The sequence below is a fragment of the Glycine max genome, chromosome 13, assembly GCF_000004515.6.
Source record: "Glycine max cultivar Williams 82 chromosome 13, Glycine_max_v4.0, whole genome shotgun sequence".
Classification (NCBI taxonomy): domain Eukaryota; kingdom Viridiplantae; phylum Streptophyta; class Magnoliopsida; order Fabales; family Fabaceae; genus Glycine; species Glycine max.
The window spans coordinates 20,545,108-20,561,729 of record NC_038249.2 but is presented as its reverse complement, the minus strand read 5'-3'; the positions used below and the strand labels follow the sequence as shown (position 1 = coordinate 20,561,729).

The 16,622-nt window shown below is 29.4% G+C and overlaps 1 protein-coding gene and 1 pseudogene across 1 annotated transcript; one reads left to right on the top strand and one right to left on the bottom strand.

Moving 5' to 3' along the window:
- The first annotated feature begins 77 nt into the window (after positions 1-77).
- LOC100817032 (oxysterol-binding protein-related protein 4B-like) lies at positions 78-5,145 on the top strand (annotated as a pseudogene).
- A 1,114-nt stretch (positions 5,146-6,259) lies between these two features.
- LOC100785670 (uncharacterized) lies at positions 6,260-7,176 on the bottom strand. The gene has a single exon (XM_003543461.5). The coding sequence runs from the start codon at positions 7,026-7,028 to the stop codon at positions 6,513-6,515; it is 516 nt and encodes a 171-aa protein (XP_003543509.1). The 5' UTR covers positions 7,029-7,176; the 3' UTR covers positions 6,260-6,512.
- Between the last annotated feature and the right edge of the window lie 9,446 nt (positions 7,177-16,622).

The following is a 16,622-nucleotide window of genomic DNA, read 5'->3' as shown; positions in this document are numbered from 1 at the left end:
TGCCGATTCTTATTCTTGAATTGCTACAATCTTAGTTTAGGGCATGTTGATGTTAAACGTGCTTGCTTTGTCTATCCATGGGAAACGTGAACATAAATGGAAACGTTCTAATTTTACTTAATTTTCTTTAAGAACATTAAAATCAATTAGTATCACTTGTATCACAAATGTATATAAATCATATATTATTTTGCAAGTTCAAATAAATACCTTGTATCACAAAACGCACGGATTAATTTGTGTGAGGTTATTTTTTCTTAACTAAACATTGAGTGAGTTTGAGTTTTAAGTATATAATTAAATTAACTTTTAAAAGAAGTGACCTAGTCCTTCCAAAAGACACAATGTAGCTTTTTATATTCTTCAAACACTGCACATATATGCTTTTTGAAAATCATTATGCATTTCATAGGACAAATAGATAATTGATCACACGCTAAATCTCAATCCACTCAGTGTCCATACTCGATAGAATTGACTTCCAGCATGACTTCTCACGCTAAATGTATTACTTCAATTCTTTAACATCTTTTAGTCCTTTGTTTGATGTATCAAAACTATAAAAAAAAATAAAATAAAATAAAACCTATAAATTTACTAACTTTAAAAAAGTTAAATTTTTATCCTTTTAAGTAAAAAAAACACTAAAAAGGAAAAAATTAGATAAATTATTTTATAATTTAAATTTACAATGGATAACAATTATCATATCTTAAGTTATGGTAACACTAATTCAATATTCAAGGGCAGACAAATATTAGCCAGTAGTTCTTACCTAGGAATTTAGATGCTTCATGTTAGTTGTTGGTCTTACTCTTCTCTTGATTAAATAGTTTACTTGGTGTATGTACGAATTAATTACGATGATATATATGCGGGCTGAAATATTTGGTTGGTCTTACACACTTTTCGATCTGTTATGTTTTATTAGATTATGCTTTATATATATACGTCTAATCACTCTCACTTGTATTTGGTTTATCTTTTCTTTCTAACGTAGAAAGGAACGTGTCATGTCCGCTGCGCAATATTTCTTACAACTGTCACATCAATTAGTTTGTTTCCTTTTTAGAGAACTTGCCCAGTTGCCCTTTCAACTTCAGCTTCTCTCTATTTACTCTTTCCTTCAGCAATGTCACTAAAATTCAAGAGCTAGCTGAAGCACATATTGACTGAAATATAATTTGTATACATATTTCCTAACTAGATATATGTGTTCTTGTTTATTTCCTTGCATGTATGACTAGTTTTATATCTGAATCAATGTGAGAAATTAATCATCACCAAAGTGAGTAGCTCATAAATGTTTACGATGATATTCTCATGTGAATGATTTAATAACGATTTTAACATAATACCTGTCTGTGGGAGAGGGAGGGCTGGGGAAAATGTTTTAATATAAGATTGGTGTAGAGCACATTGATACACGTCTTCGTATAATATTTGACTATATCCTCCCCTATAAGTCCACATTTGAATGAAAAGGATTTCCTCCCATAAGAACAAAGTTTGCATATGGTCTGAAATTAAGAGGAGTTTGGCACTAATTTTACATTTTTATTTTGATTTATAATAATTAATATATATAAAAGGTCGGCCCCCACATTTTAAACTGAAATTTCAAGATATTAATTAAGTTTATGGATCTTTAACCCTTATAGTTTTCTCAGAAATTATATATCATTGTAAATTTCATCAACAAACTTGATTTTAAGTTTAACATATTCCTAATTAAGCCAATGTCATATATAGAATATACTTCTGATTGTGAAATATAGTAAAGTCTTTTTTGGATGTTTTCCTGTAGGACACAAAAATTGTGTTCTCAAATCCATTAACACTTGAAGGCCAATCAGATTCCAATGAGTAATATGAAGCTTCAAATATTCTACAACATATATTAAGTCTCTTTAAGAATATGCGGCAAGGATCTGATCTCTCATGCTTCAAGGCAAGTTAAATAGAAATTAAATGATTTTGTTGAGAAAATTTTAGGATAAGATCGTGGTCCCCCAGTTAAAAGATATGGAAAGCTTGTGTTTTCTAAAATTAAAGAATAATTTATATATATCCATTTCAATGAAAAAATTAAGTACAAGTTTAAATCTGTAATTTATCATAAATGAACTTATTCCAATTGATACTCTTTGAAGCTTAGAAATTGAAATGATGATATTAAATGAAAATAAAAAACATTTAATAAGTAAATAAGATACTTTCATCTTTATTTTTTAAAAAAAAATTCCTCGTATTTATTTTAATTAATTCCTTAATTTGTGAATACTTAAACAAAGTTGTTTGATTAATGATCATATTAGAATTATTCTAGGTTTTAGTTCACCTAGAATGTGGGATTCATCTTAAAAAGCAAAGTGAGAAGCCATGGTTTTAAATTAAAAAAAATGAATGATTAAGATTTAAGCAATTATATAATTTATTAATTATATATGTCTACGTATTTAATCACAAATTCAACTGATTAAAATAAGGATTTGATCGTGAAAAATATACTTTAAAAGATAAAATAATAGAAAAACAATTATTGAGATTATATGTGAGCTCCTCACTTTACAAAGTCAAATCCCTAAAATAAAAGCTAAGTAATTGGGTTATTTTAATAGAACCATTGGATAGGATAAAATGCTGCTCATTCCTATTGGGATTACCACTTTTACTATTGACACTATTCATGTGGGTGCCTCATTGTGTTATCCGGAAATTGTCCCTTAGGCAAAAACACGACAGAATCGCTATTTCATTATGTTATTTCGTTATGTTATAGGGAGTGAAAAAGAAAACAGTTTATGTCATACACTTGTATAATAAAATTGTATTTTCATTGTTATTTTTTTATTCTTAACAATACAATGAAATTATGATTTCGTTATTTTTTTTTTTCACCTCTAAGAATACATTAGTCATGATTCCGTTATACAAGTATATAAAGGAAGGGAAGAGAATGAGAGGAAGTGGGAGAAAGAGACATTTGAGAGGAAGGGAAAAGGGTGGGGTGAGAAGAATGGGGAAAAGGGAAGAGGGAAGAGGAAAGGGGTGGGGGGTGGGAAGAAGGACACTTTGATCTATTCCCACTACAAAATTTGGTAACCACAATAGGAGTTCCCTAAAATATTTGTTCTTAAAACATTTTGGGTCCCTTACGTTCCTTAGCTAACAGTGGCCATGGCTTTGTTAGGCCCATATTTTTCATAACAATCCATAATCCAACGAAAATGATATTTGCTTGTTAAATCTGTATTATTCCACAGCTACCACCTGTGTTCAATATGCCAAAGTCACAACTACAGTGCTACGCAGAATCAGTATATTGCACATCATCAGACTTGTTAAACAACCTCAACAGTGGAAAGACACCACTAGATAGACTTTTATTAGTTGTTGCATGGAGCATTTCTACCATACGCCCTCTAAATAAGGTTTGGAGTTGCTCCCTACAATCCCACACTTGGTGAGACTCACCATGTTTCCAAAGGAAACCTTAATGTCTTACTCGAAAACGTACTAATTAAGTAACAATGTACTGTAACATCTCACTTTGGCCTCAAAATTCATAATTAAATACTTTATCGTATTATGGCCTTGTGTTGTGGCCATAAATCTGCACACCCTTTTCTGTTTTTTCAAAGATAATTGTAATTATTGTATTATAGGATTTGCATGCATGCTTCGTTTGCAGGTTTCACACCACCCTCCGGTATCTGCCCTTCATGCCACCGATGACAAGGAAAACATAGAAATGACATGGTGCCACTCTCCGGTTTCAAAGTTCACTGGTAAAATTCTTCAGCACATATATATGTTGTGTCATAATATAAAATTCAATTTCTCTTTTATATTTGATATAGAGCTAGTATCAATTGACACCATGAGTCTAACATGTTTCCATTCTTATTTTTGCCTAAGTTGATGATTTGGAACATGGATGTTCTAAATTCTAATGTTTCTGTTACTTAAAACTAATTGTAGTTAAAAAATTTACTTATGCTTAACCAAACCAAATAAGCAGGTACTTCAGTAGAGACTAAGGTGCATGGCAAACGGCAGTTGAAGCTCCACAATCATGGAGAGACTTATGAAATGGATTCTCCTAATCTGGTTATCAGAATTCTTCCAATCTCTGGGACTGATTGGGTTGGCAATGTCAGCATCCGGTGCCTAGAAACAGGCCTTGTGGCAGAATTAAACTACATAGGCCAATCTTTCTTTGGATTCAGGGCAGATCGAAGACTGATTAAAGGGAAAATCTTTGACTCATGGTTTATGAAGATTCTATATAGACTTGAAGGTCATTGGGATAGGTATCTCTCTTTGAAGTTTTATTAATTACTTATTTGTCATCTGAAAGCATAATTTTGGCTTTTTGATATTTTTTTCTTATTAAAAAACAGTGCTTTTCAATTGTTTACTTATACTATTTTCGCGATGTGATCCTAATCCTTCAAAATACTAAGTACTGTAGCAGTGAAGAATGCCACTAATACAGAAGAAGCAAGAGTGATATATAATGCAAAATAAGTTCTTTCTGGACTTCAAGCTCCTATTGTCAAGGATCCAGAGGTAATAAGCATATATGCCCCTCTATTTTTCCACTAAGTATGGTCTTTCTTTTTGTCTTCCTTTGTGAAGTCAAGTATCAAAACTCAAAAGGAAGTATACAACACTCTTTCCATAACTAAGACCTTCATTAACAAAGCTAATTTTAAAGAAATATGCTTTTGTCAATTTCTCTTGCTGAAATTGTGAATGTCTTCTCAGTTTGATATGAGATTTTGTTGTGCATTATATCAGAGTGTGTGGCCAACAGAAACAGCCCTTGTTTGGGGTGAATTGAGCCAAGCCATTTTGAGCAAAGACTGGGAAAAAGCAAGAGAAACAAAGAAAAGTGTGGAGGAAAGACAGAGGGAGGTCTTGAGAGAAAGAGAGTCAAGGGGGAAAAATTGGGTTCCAAAACACTTGGTGTCTTATAGCAAAGAAGAGGGTTGGGAATGTTCACCAATTCATAAGTCAGTCCCAAACGCTCCAATTGCCACCTTGTAATATGCCAACTGTATCTGTATGTTTCAAACTGTTACCACTATTTCTGTGTTTTTAAAACAATGTGATACTACGGTTGAAGTCATCAATAGCTAGACTGATCTGCTTGTTACAATTAAAGAGCAATAAGTCAGCCACGTCTTATGAGTCATGAGCAGGAAAAGGAATCATCTAAGTTGTTTCCAACAAAGGAATATATATTCATGATAAAATAGAAGCACTTGCCAATGAAAATGAAATACAACTTTGGTTACCCAACTTTCTTCTAATCTGTTTGCTCTTTAAATATCCATGATAAGGTATACTATTCCAACTAGAGTTAAGTATATGAATTTTGAGTTTGTCTAACCCGTTTAAACCTGATTTATATTGATCTACAATTTTAATGAACCGGACTAGGCCAATCTACAGCAAAAAATGAGCTCTATTTTCTTGGTTTAGATCTATGTTGCGTAGCTTATAGTAAAACTTAAATGAATTGGATCCCATACCAAGAATAATAAAATTGAATATATAAATAAATTACAAAACAAATAACTAACGAATAGTCCCACCGACACACTAAATATTACTTAGTACAGAAGGTATCATAAATTAAATGTTTTAACTCTTAAATACAAATTTTAAACATACACATAAATATAATATATAAAGTACTTAATAGAAAACAATAACAAATGTAATATAGAGATATAAATAGACAGATAGATCGATCTGCATACTAACCAGCCTAATCCACATACGAAACCTACTAAAGTTATGAATTCGGCAAACAAGTTTTAAAATGCCTCCAATTAAATAGATCACATGTTTCTGGACCCCACAACCTGCACAGATTGTTGGTTAAACATACCGCCTTATGGTGGAACATATAATATAGAGAGAGAATTAACCAAACATTGCAAGATAACATATCTGTCGTAATCCAATAGATATTATAGTTCAGTTTGCAACATATACTAAATTTGTGTGTTAGAATTAGTATCTAATTCTCACAAAATACATTGAGAAGAAACAAAGAGTTTTAAGTCATGTGACTAGATTCAGAACCGAGGATTAATCTGATAACCAATTCGAAGAGTCGAAGCTTATGAGGATACATCGAGTCTCACAAGAAAACCAAAGAATCTAATTAGGATGGTTAAAAAAACTATTTTAAAAAAAAAAACTATCTCTTGTGTATCTTAAATGAGATTTAGATTTGAAATCTATAATATCCAGTGCTTAATAATTATTAGTTACTAATAATTATTCAGAGACATTCGTAAGTACAGCTTTGGAGAATCAGATACAAAAATTCTCAAATACATATTATGCAAGTCTAATTCTACTGATCATAACATGAAAGGTTCAGCAAACTGAAACAATTGTCTCAATTTTTTCTTAATAATCAATACACCACCTTACATGTAACATGTCTTAGTCCTATCTGGTTGCCTAAATCCAATTTCTTCCAGACATCAACAACTTTCTTGCAAATCCGGTTCAGTTCTCTTATGGAATGGCTTCTCTGTTATGGTGTCCAAGATAGGTTTCCAAGGTTGCACTTTAGAAGGGCTTTTTCCTCCAATATTCATCATACCAACACCATATTGCTCTGCCACCCCAACTCTACCAGGACTCCTGGAGGGTGAATTCCAAAATGTTTGGGTTTGGCTTGACAAAGGACCTGATTTTGCTATTGCGGTGAGTCTCTTTGCAAGGCCAGCCAGGTCCACCGGGGAAACATCGGCATGTAGTACCGAGTATGGTAGCATGAAATACACTTGACCAGGTTGGAGGTGGGTGTCTCCATTCATTGATGTTGAGCAAGGGGAAAGAAGCTGAGTGGAAGTGCAAACAAAGTGTTTTTGGGGGTATCCAATTACTTGCCTCACTGAAATTGGTTGATCAAAATCCTCTACATAACCATTGAGATGAACCACACGGATATTCTTCAACGTGGAGGATGAGTTACAAGAAAAACAAGCCCCCATCTCTCTCTATGTTAATTTCTCTCTTGATGTAGATGCTAAATGAATGAAAAAGGTAATGAACACCGATGCCTATGGTCTTGTATTTATTAGTATAAATATGAAACAGTATAAACAAATGGGGTTTGACTTCGATGATTTAATCGATAAATGGATAAGTGCACTCTTATTAATTGAGCCTTTAGGAAATGAAATTGATGGGTTACATAAGCCGCGGTTTTTCTGACCAAGTTGTTTTTATTTGTATTAATCAACTTGCAGCATCATTGTCACAAAAGGAAAAAGCCCTCACATGCAGCCAACGATGTATTAATTCTACGATGATAAATAATAGAGTTTAAATAAAATCAGAAAGCTAATTTCATTGCTTTCAAATTAGAAAGTTTCTAACCTAACCGTGAGAAATATGAAACCCATTGCCCTACAATTAATTAGTTTAGTTTCTTTGGCGTGCCGTTCAACTTTCTTAAGCTGATGGAAGCAGCTTTGAAGCGTTGAAACAATTCAAGTCAAACCAATCTTATTAATGCATGAAGAGACAAGCCAAATAATAACGAGACTCTGCCACTTGCCTTATGAAAGAAAGAACTTGCAAGTGGCAACTCTATTCACTGTATCTTTATTTTCAAATGTTATGATAAAATTCTTTTAAATTAAGCTTGTCTCTAAAGTTCCAATAATGCTCTTTTATGTTAAACCTGTCTCTAAATCAACTGCAACATCACAGGTATTCTTCATGATAACTACTCTGTTAGAATCAAATACAATCACTGTAAATCGCAGAAATCTCTTTCTAAGTATTCGTAATTACATCTTTAAGATATGCACTCAAAATTATTAAAAACCCTTATTTAGAATGTATTATTAATTAAGAGAGTCTAACTCAATTGGTTGAAAAATATACATGAGTTATTGTAATTGTCTAATAGTATCTTGATTTTCAGTGATAAAAAAAAGAACATATTATTATCTTAATTTATTGAAAGTTAAAGATAAATGTCCTCAGTGTACTTTGGCAATATCTTTCTTTTCAATTAATGTGTTTGTGGTTGTGGCCCGTGGCACAGGCAAGGTCGGCAACTGTGTATTGAGTTGACTTACTCTTAAATCTACATACATGTTAAGTTAATAGAAGCTTGACGGTGAAGATGAATTAATAATGGAAAAGGCAAAGTTGTTAGTTATTTTTCTTGAAGAATTCTCAAACCTCAAAAATGTTATTTCTTGTCTGTTATTTTTCTTGTTGAACTCTCAAACCTCAAACATGTTATTTTCGTTTTGTGACAAAGGAAGTGTCGTTTTCAATGTCAACCCAAGATGTACGCCACCGTTTTATTCTATAATCTATACCATTATTATTGCTCCTCATAGCCCGGCGGCTCTATCTCCTTCTATAAAAACCAGGGGTCATTGTCACCTGTCGTATTGCGCTAACTTACTCTTATAAAAACCAGGGGTCATTGTCACCTGTCGTATTTCACATATTTTATTTTCATAAAGAATTTAGATTATACTTTTTTGTTTAAAAAAGTATATTTTTTATTATTAATCTTGAATTAATAATAAAAAATTTCTATTTAATAGATAATATTTTGCATAGAGAAGTATTGTTAAGAGAATGAAATCAGATAATTTTCATTAATATGAAACAGTGAATAAATACATGATCTCTCTATCATCTTTCCATGATTATTGAAGATAAAATATAAGAATCACAAATAAAAAAAAAGAAAAAATATACAGGAATTTGAATCAATTATAATTTAAATTCAAATCATATATAATCTCTATAATTAATGGATTCTAACGCCTCATTTATACATGGATGTCACAGATTCCCAACTTGTCAAGAGAATTACTAAGGGCCTTTTTAAACTTACACACCAAAGAAATATTTGAGTACTTTGGTATACCGAGAGGAGGATCCATATAAACTTCTTCCATTAAATCTTCATGTAAAAAAACATTTTTCACATCGAATTGAAGAAGTGGTCAATCTTGATTTTATGCTAGTGATAATAACACTCTCACTGTATTGAGTGTAAAGGTTTCTTGGTAATCAAACCCAAAGGATTGAGAGTAACCCTTGCAACTGGTGCAAAGGTTTATATGTTGTCGGAAAAGCGTAAAAGGCTCGTTGGAAGATGGGTGACGAGCAGACAGGTCCACCTGGTCAGTGGGTCACCGGAAAAGTGACGACAGTCGATGATGACCAGACAACTTTCTAGTAAAGGAGAAAAGGGTCGTCGCAAAGCGAAAGTAAGTCGCCAGAATAAATGTGACGACCATAAAGGTCCCCCAGAAAGCGGAAACATAGGAAAGAAGTTTGCCAGAAAAAGGTGTGGTGAGTATAAAGATCCACCAGAGACAGCAGGTCCCCCGATGGGCTGTCCCCTGTGAGGGACGGTTTTCTTTACTCCCTTGACCTGGCTCTGCTACCATGTTAAGAACATGAAATCTGATAATTTTCATTGATATGAAACAGTGAATAAATACATGATTCTCTCTATCATCTTTTCATGATTATCGAGGATAAAATATCAAAACAGAATCACAAATAAAAAAGGAGAAAATATATAGGAATTTTGATCAATTACAATTTAAATTCAAATCATATGTAATTCATTCAATTAATACATTCTAACAAGTATTATATTGTCTAGTTTTAAATTTAATTATATGCAATGTTAAGATTAATAACAAATCGGATTAACTTAATTGTATTTAATATATTATCTAGTTTTAATAGAGATGAGTAGATATTAATTTAAATAAATAATTCTATCAAAATTTTAAGTTGAATAAGGATAAATATAAAGTGACCTCACAAACACCCCTAGAGTAGATTGATGATCTTCATCAATCTCTCTTGCTTGCTTCATTAAGGAAGTATATTGGATTGAAATTTTTTAATATTTTTTAAAAAAAAATTGTGATAACTAAAAATGGGGAAGTAGTTTATTCTTATACAATGCTTAGGTTATTTTAAAATTTTAATTTGAAATATAGTTTTTTAATTTAACGATTGAGGTTAATTATATTCTGGTTTTCATATAAAAAAAGTCATCTTCATAAGATACATCTTATATATGGGAGTGATTCTAGTGAGGACACTTGTTTTTTTAAAAAAAATATATGAGAACAACTAATAAATTATCACATCAAAATTAAGAATTATAAATCATTGAGATTAAAATACTATCATTAATTCTTCTTATAAGAAACAATTTATAGTGTAAAATATCCTCTAACTTGTTTCTTATAAAAAGAATCAGAGAAAGTACATAAGAATTCAAATTAAAACCTCATGTAAATATCAAATTTCTAAAAGATTATCAAACAAAAATAAAATATATAAAATATATCAATTATCACATCATAAAATATATTAGTTATCATGTCACTTTTCTTTAATATTATTATTAATTCATCATATTATCATTATGATCACCGTCACAATAATAAGGATGATGACAATAATAATCATAAGATTTTAAAGTCAATAAATTGTTATTGGATCATTATTTAATGTTATTACTTCACATAAAAAATTAAAATTAAAAAAACTTTAAAGATTTTAAATCAAAGCCCCCTATTTTTATATAAAAAAAGGTCGTTTGGGTCAAAATAATATTACAAAATGAAACATAAGTGTTGGTTTTGGCAAAAACAAAAATGCTGTTTTCATTCTGCCAGCTGCCGCATGACTAAATTAAGGTCCAATACAAACTGATTTTCAAACTCAGAAAATTTTAAATAACGAACTTGCTTGACAAAAAAAATGGAAGTTTATGATAACGTAATAATATTTTTATCATTGTTTGACAGTAATGATATTTTTATCATTGTTTGACAATAGTGATCATTTATATCATTGTTGAACTATATCATTGTTTTAAGGATAAAATATTTTGAATGCATTTTATAATATTAAATTGAGTCATTTTTATTAAAAAGGAATTTTTTAATAGTTCTGATGAGGAAGAGAGAGGCAATCTGAATATCAGGCCCAAAAAGCCTAAACCTTAAAGCCTAACACACATTTTATTAAAATGTATTTTAAAACAAGAACCCAGTTTAGGCTTGGCGTGGACCAGCCTCATGAAGAGCAAAGGGCTCAGCCCTACACCAGATCAAAAAAACAGAAACCAAAAATAAATAAATAAATAAAATAAGACAATAGAATAGTAAAATGATAAAAAGTGAAGAGGTTCAATTGTAACCCCAAGGTGCAGCTCGCTAATTTTTTTAATGGAAAGATATGATCATAGTGAAAAGTCATTAACTAATCCTTAAAATATAGAAAGATCATCAAAAAGAATTTTATCTCTTCTATTATTAAAGTATTTTTTATACACACTGCAAACTCATGCCCCTTTTGTTGACTATGCTAATTTCTCCCATGTTACCTTGCTTTTTATTATTCTCTCATTTATTTTTAATTTTTTTTCTGTTTTTATTTTTTTTCCAATCACTTATTCGATCAAAGGTCGAAAACATGATCCATATTATGGTACAAGCTCAATTAATTAAACTGGAATAACGGAAGAAATTGGAGGCATTCAACTAATAACTCAATTATGTTATATAATAATTAATATTGTTATATCTAACACTAAATTTTTTAATATATATTTAATGCACGTGTAAATTTAGAGAATAAATTTTATAATAATTAATTTTGATCTAATAATTAATTTTTTTACATATATGAATTGTAAATAAAAATAATAAGTTTATTAATATAAATCTACTAATATATTTTTCGATCTTATTATAATTAATTTTAATATAATAATGTATTTTTTATATATATAAATTTTAAATAAAAATGATAGATTTCATAAAAATTCATATATATAAACAAATTAATTATTAGATCAAAATTAATTGTCATAAAATTTATTTTCTAAATTTACATACATATTAAATATACATTATAAATTTTAATATTATATATAATAATATTAATTATTTTATAATAAAATTAACTTATTAATTTAATTGATTAAAATATCGTGTTAATAACACGAAAGTCACATGTTACATTTCTCTATATGGGTGTGCATAGCAACAGCCCGGTGTTATTCAGCTCTAAAGGCTAGAAATAAGCCCAACCTTTCCTCCTTTCTGAATTCGTTTTCATTGTTTGTTTAGTTGTTGTCACTTGTCATTGTTTTAATTTTTTAAAGAATCAGAATTAGGCCAATAGCCCAAAATATTCTTTTGTATTCAGTTTCTGTAAAAAAATTGGGTTGGGCTCAATTAGCCTATTTCTTTTTCAATGTTTAAAAAATACATGGATAAAAGAGAATTTATATAAAAATAAAAAATAATAATAAAGGCAAATGCAATTTTTGTCACCCTTTATCTATAATTTTGATTCTTATTTTTTTTTTATTTTAATTCTCATATTTTAGAAAATTTATAATTTTGGTATGATTGTCAATTTTGCATATGTTTTATTTTTATCTTATTTTGATTCAATGGAACCCTAGATGTAACATAATAGTATTGATTTAAGCTATCATCATAAAATAATTTAATTGATTCAAATGTAAAACATAAAAAAATATACAAAATTAAGAATTGGACAAAAATTATAAATTTTTAAAATGTGTAGACTAAAATTACAAAAAAAAAGACTAAAATTACAAATCAAGAATTAAAGAAAACTAAAATCATGAAAGAACAAATAAAAGGAATCAAAGTTACAATTTAGCATTAAATAAATGAATGAAAAAAATTGAGTGTTAATAATAATAATAATAATAAATTATTAAAATGTCTTCAATCTAAATTGTGGAAATGTCTTTAACACACATATTGAGTAAAAGAAACATTTTTTTATTTTAAAAAACTTTAACACGCTTCTTATATTATTATTGGGACTATAAATGTGACATTGATTACATCTACAAGAGATTTTTTTTTTAATACATTTGAGAGAGAACCTAGTGACTGTTTAACATTTGGATGAACACAAAACGAATATTTACCTTAAAAGTTAATATTTTTTAAAATTAAAAACAAAAAAAAAGGAACAACAAATCCTCAACTACCCAAATATTGCATCAACTAGGAGGCTTGCCTAAATATCTTGAGAAGGATTGTTTGTGCCTGAGCTTCCACGAGTCACCGATTATTGTCCTTTCCTTAACCAATGTCAGTGCCCTCCCTAAAGTTGTGTTTCAACACTTAACATTCCAAAAAATCATATATGTATGCTTGAAGATTATGTAAATCCAAATTTCCATTTAAGAGCCACGAGCTCAGCTTGAAGATGATGAACCCAGTGCTAGTCAAAGTACGTAGTTTAGTTTGACTTAGATTAACCAAATATTGAATATATTGTTCGGATATAAGATATAAGTAAACAGTAGTTCTAAAAAAGTATAATTAGAAAGCAACTATGGTGTGTGTGTGTGTTTTAGATGGAGTTAATACTTAATAGCACAAAACTATACGTACAAATAAGTCACAAAGTTTAAAATTATGGCTAAATGAATCAGGAAGTGTGTATTTGTTTTAGGCTAATCCTATTTTTCAATGCACATTCAACGCCAATCTTCCTCTCACAATGAATTTGCGTTCAACGTATAAGTTCTTGGTTTATGATGATGTTTTAAAAATCTTAGAGACTCAATTAAAAAAATGATAAAATTAAGGACCTAATTATATTTTTTTATTTTAAATATCTAATTAAGAATTCTCAAATAATTCAGTAACTTACTGATTAATTTAACCTAAAATTAAATAATCACAATTTTACACACACAAAAATATTTATCATACACCATAAAATTGGTTTAAAGAATGGTTTAATTAATGACTGATATGAGACATATATGCCCACATAGTGCACAAATGACGGTCAAAGTCAAAGTAGTGCCCACGGTTTACCAAATTTTTCTTTTTTTGAGAATCACGGTTTACCAAATTAAGAATATAATAAGTTGACGTAACGATCATAGAAAAGCTTAACTTTTGGTCATTATTAATTAGTCAAAGTAGTATTATTTATTATACTGTTAATCAACAACATAATAATTTTTTTATTATTGTTATTTTAATATCAACGGACCCAAAAAGAAAGAATTACATAGAATATATCTTGGAGTAGTCACCCGTAATTTTTATTATTAAATAAAGCTAACTTTTCATATATTTGTGATCAAAATAATAATGCAACGACGTAATCGGACAATAGTTTTTTTTAGGGATTAATCGGACAATAGTTAGACTTGGACTGATTGAATTTTCTTGATAAATTAGCTTTAAATAAATTATTTGAAGATTGAGGCGTTTTGTTAGAATATATAGGCTTATTGTTTTACAAGAGTCAGAAGGTAATTTTGCTTGAGCTTGGTAAAACTATTATAAGTGGTGAAAAAAGTTATATAAAAAATAGTGAAAGTAAATTTTCTTTACTTCTTAGATAAAATTTTTAAATAAGTAATAAAGATATTTCGAGTTATCGCACACAAGTGAAATTAAATTTTTTTTTATTGAGAATAGCATTATCAATCAGATTGAACCAAGTCTTGGGCAAGTAGCGAGCCGCGCCGTTAGGGGCAAATTGACAATAATAAGTTAACATCTTGGTTTTGTTGGTCTTCTTCAATTAAGCAATGATGATGTGGTACGTCTAAAACAACGACTTTATTTTTATGCACTAAAACAACGACTTTGAAATGCATTTATGACAACAATATTTTTTAGACATTCACTAGAATTAAAGCATGTAATCCTTATGATTAAAATAAACAAAATTAGACGATTTATTAAATATTATCATATGTATGACATATACAAACTAAAATGTTAACATGTAATTTTGGAATTGAAATCACTTGCATTGTCTTTAAAATTGTCCCATTTCATATCCCACTAATCATATTATTCATATTATGTCTTGTATATTAATAAAATTTGTATTTTAATTTCTCACGTTACAACATCATTAAGTTATAAGCATCTCTAGGGATTCAACTCCTCCTTTTTTTTCATTTCAACAAACTTACATGATCTATTATCACTTGTTCCACCTCGGTGCCTTACCACATTGACGAAAATTTACTCTGTCACGTCCGTGTTCATCCTCACCACACCGTCAAGTCTTGGCGTAATGTCAAAACGAATCACATTAATAGGATTATATTTGTCACCGTCGAGAGATTGGAGAAGGGAGGAGATCGACGACAACATCATTTGAACCGATGATGACAATAAGAGAAAAAAGTTATAGTGATCAAAGAACAAAGCAAAAGGAGAGAGTGAAATAGAAGAATTTGAAACCATTACAATGACATTTTTTATTTTTTTGACTTATGACACAATAACTACATTAAAACATGATATTTGAAATATAATTTTTAATATACATGGTATAATATGATAGTGAGATAGGAAATGGGATAACTTTGAAGACAAGTGATTTTACAATTTTACTCCCTTTTAGTGAGACATTTTATTTCTTATTTTGTAAAATAAAGAATTTGGATTTGTTTGTCAATTTGAGTGTGAAATTGGCCAATGTGGCATGCCAATTTTTTATTTGTTATTTTAAAGGTGGCTTGTTTTATATAATTGTTTAAATTTAAATTATTAAGAAAAATCTCCAACAAATGAAAAAGTAATTACAACTAACCTAATCTGCCTATTCTATTCAACATAAACAATAACCATTGTGAAAAAATTTCATTCTCCCGGGTAGCCATACTTATTTTATGTAAGGATGAAAGTAAAGTCTTTCATTAAGTACTCATTTAAGATTTAATCCAAATCATGTCTAAGTTAATTTGTTTTACTAAATAAAATATGCTATTTATTATTTTTTAAAAATTGGTGTAAGGTTAGATTTTAAACTATTCTAAAAGCCTTCTAACTTAATCATTCGGACTAATTTAAATAAATATAGATAATAAAATAATAATATTTAAGTTTAAAACAATAACAATAGTGGTGTATTAATACAGTGCAGCAATGTATACTACTATTCTTGTGTGGGATTGTGTCGGGTTTTGTTTTGAGCGGGTTTTACTTACTGGCACGGTTCCATTTGTTTGTGTTAATTATTAGGTGTCATATAATTGGGTTGTTAGAGGGCTTGTGAGGTGCTGATTCTTTCTTTCCATAAGTAGTTACTTTTGTTGATTAATGTATAATTCATTGACAAATACGTTTCTGAAAAATGAAAATATAAAATTTAGTCCCTAAAAGTGTAAAATGTGTGATAAATATGTCCTGTCGTTAGCTTTCGTCCGTTACCGTTAATAAAATTGCCTACGTAACACGGAAATGATGGTCAACGTGGATTACCGACATAGGGGTATATTTGTCATAATATTTTTTTGACTTTTCGTCTTCCCATCCCGTTAACAAATACTTCCCTGAAACATGAAAATGCAAAATTTAGTAACTGGGTATAAGGAAATGCAACAAATATATCCAGACGTTGATAAACTATGGAAAAAAGGATTAAAAAATAGTAAAATACAATTTAAGATTTGAACTCTTATATTTTCATTATCTATCTATTTATCAATCTATCAAATTATTAATTAGTTTTTTTAATTAATCAATATAACTACTTAT

Excerpts from the sequence above, each read along its gene's own strand:
- LOC100785670 (XM_003543461.5), bottom strand. The coding sequence starts at position 7,028 with ATGGGGGCTTGTTTTTCTTGTAACTCATCCTCCACGTTGAAGAATATC.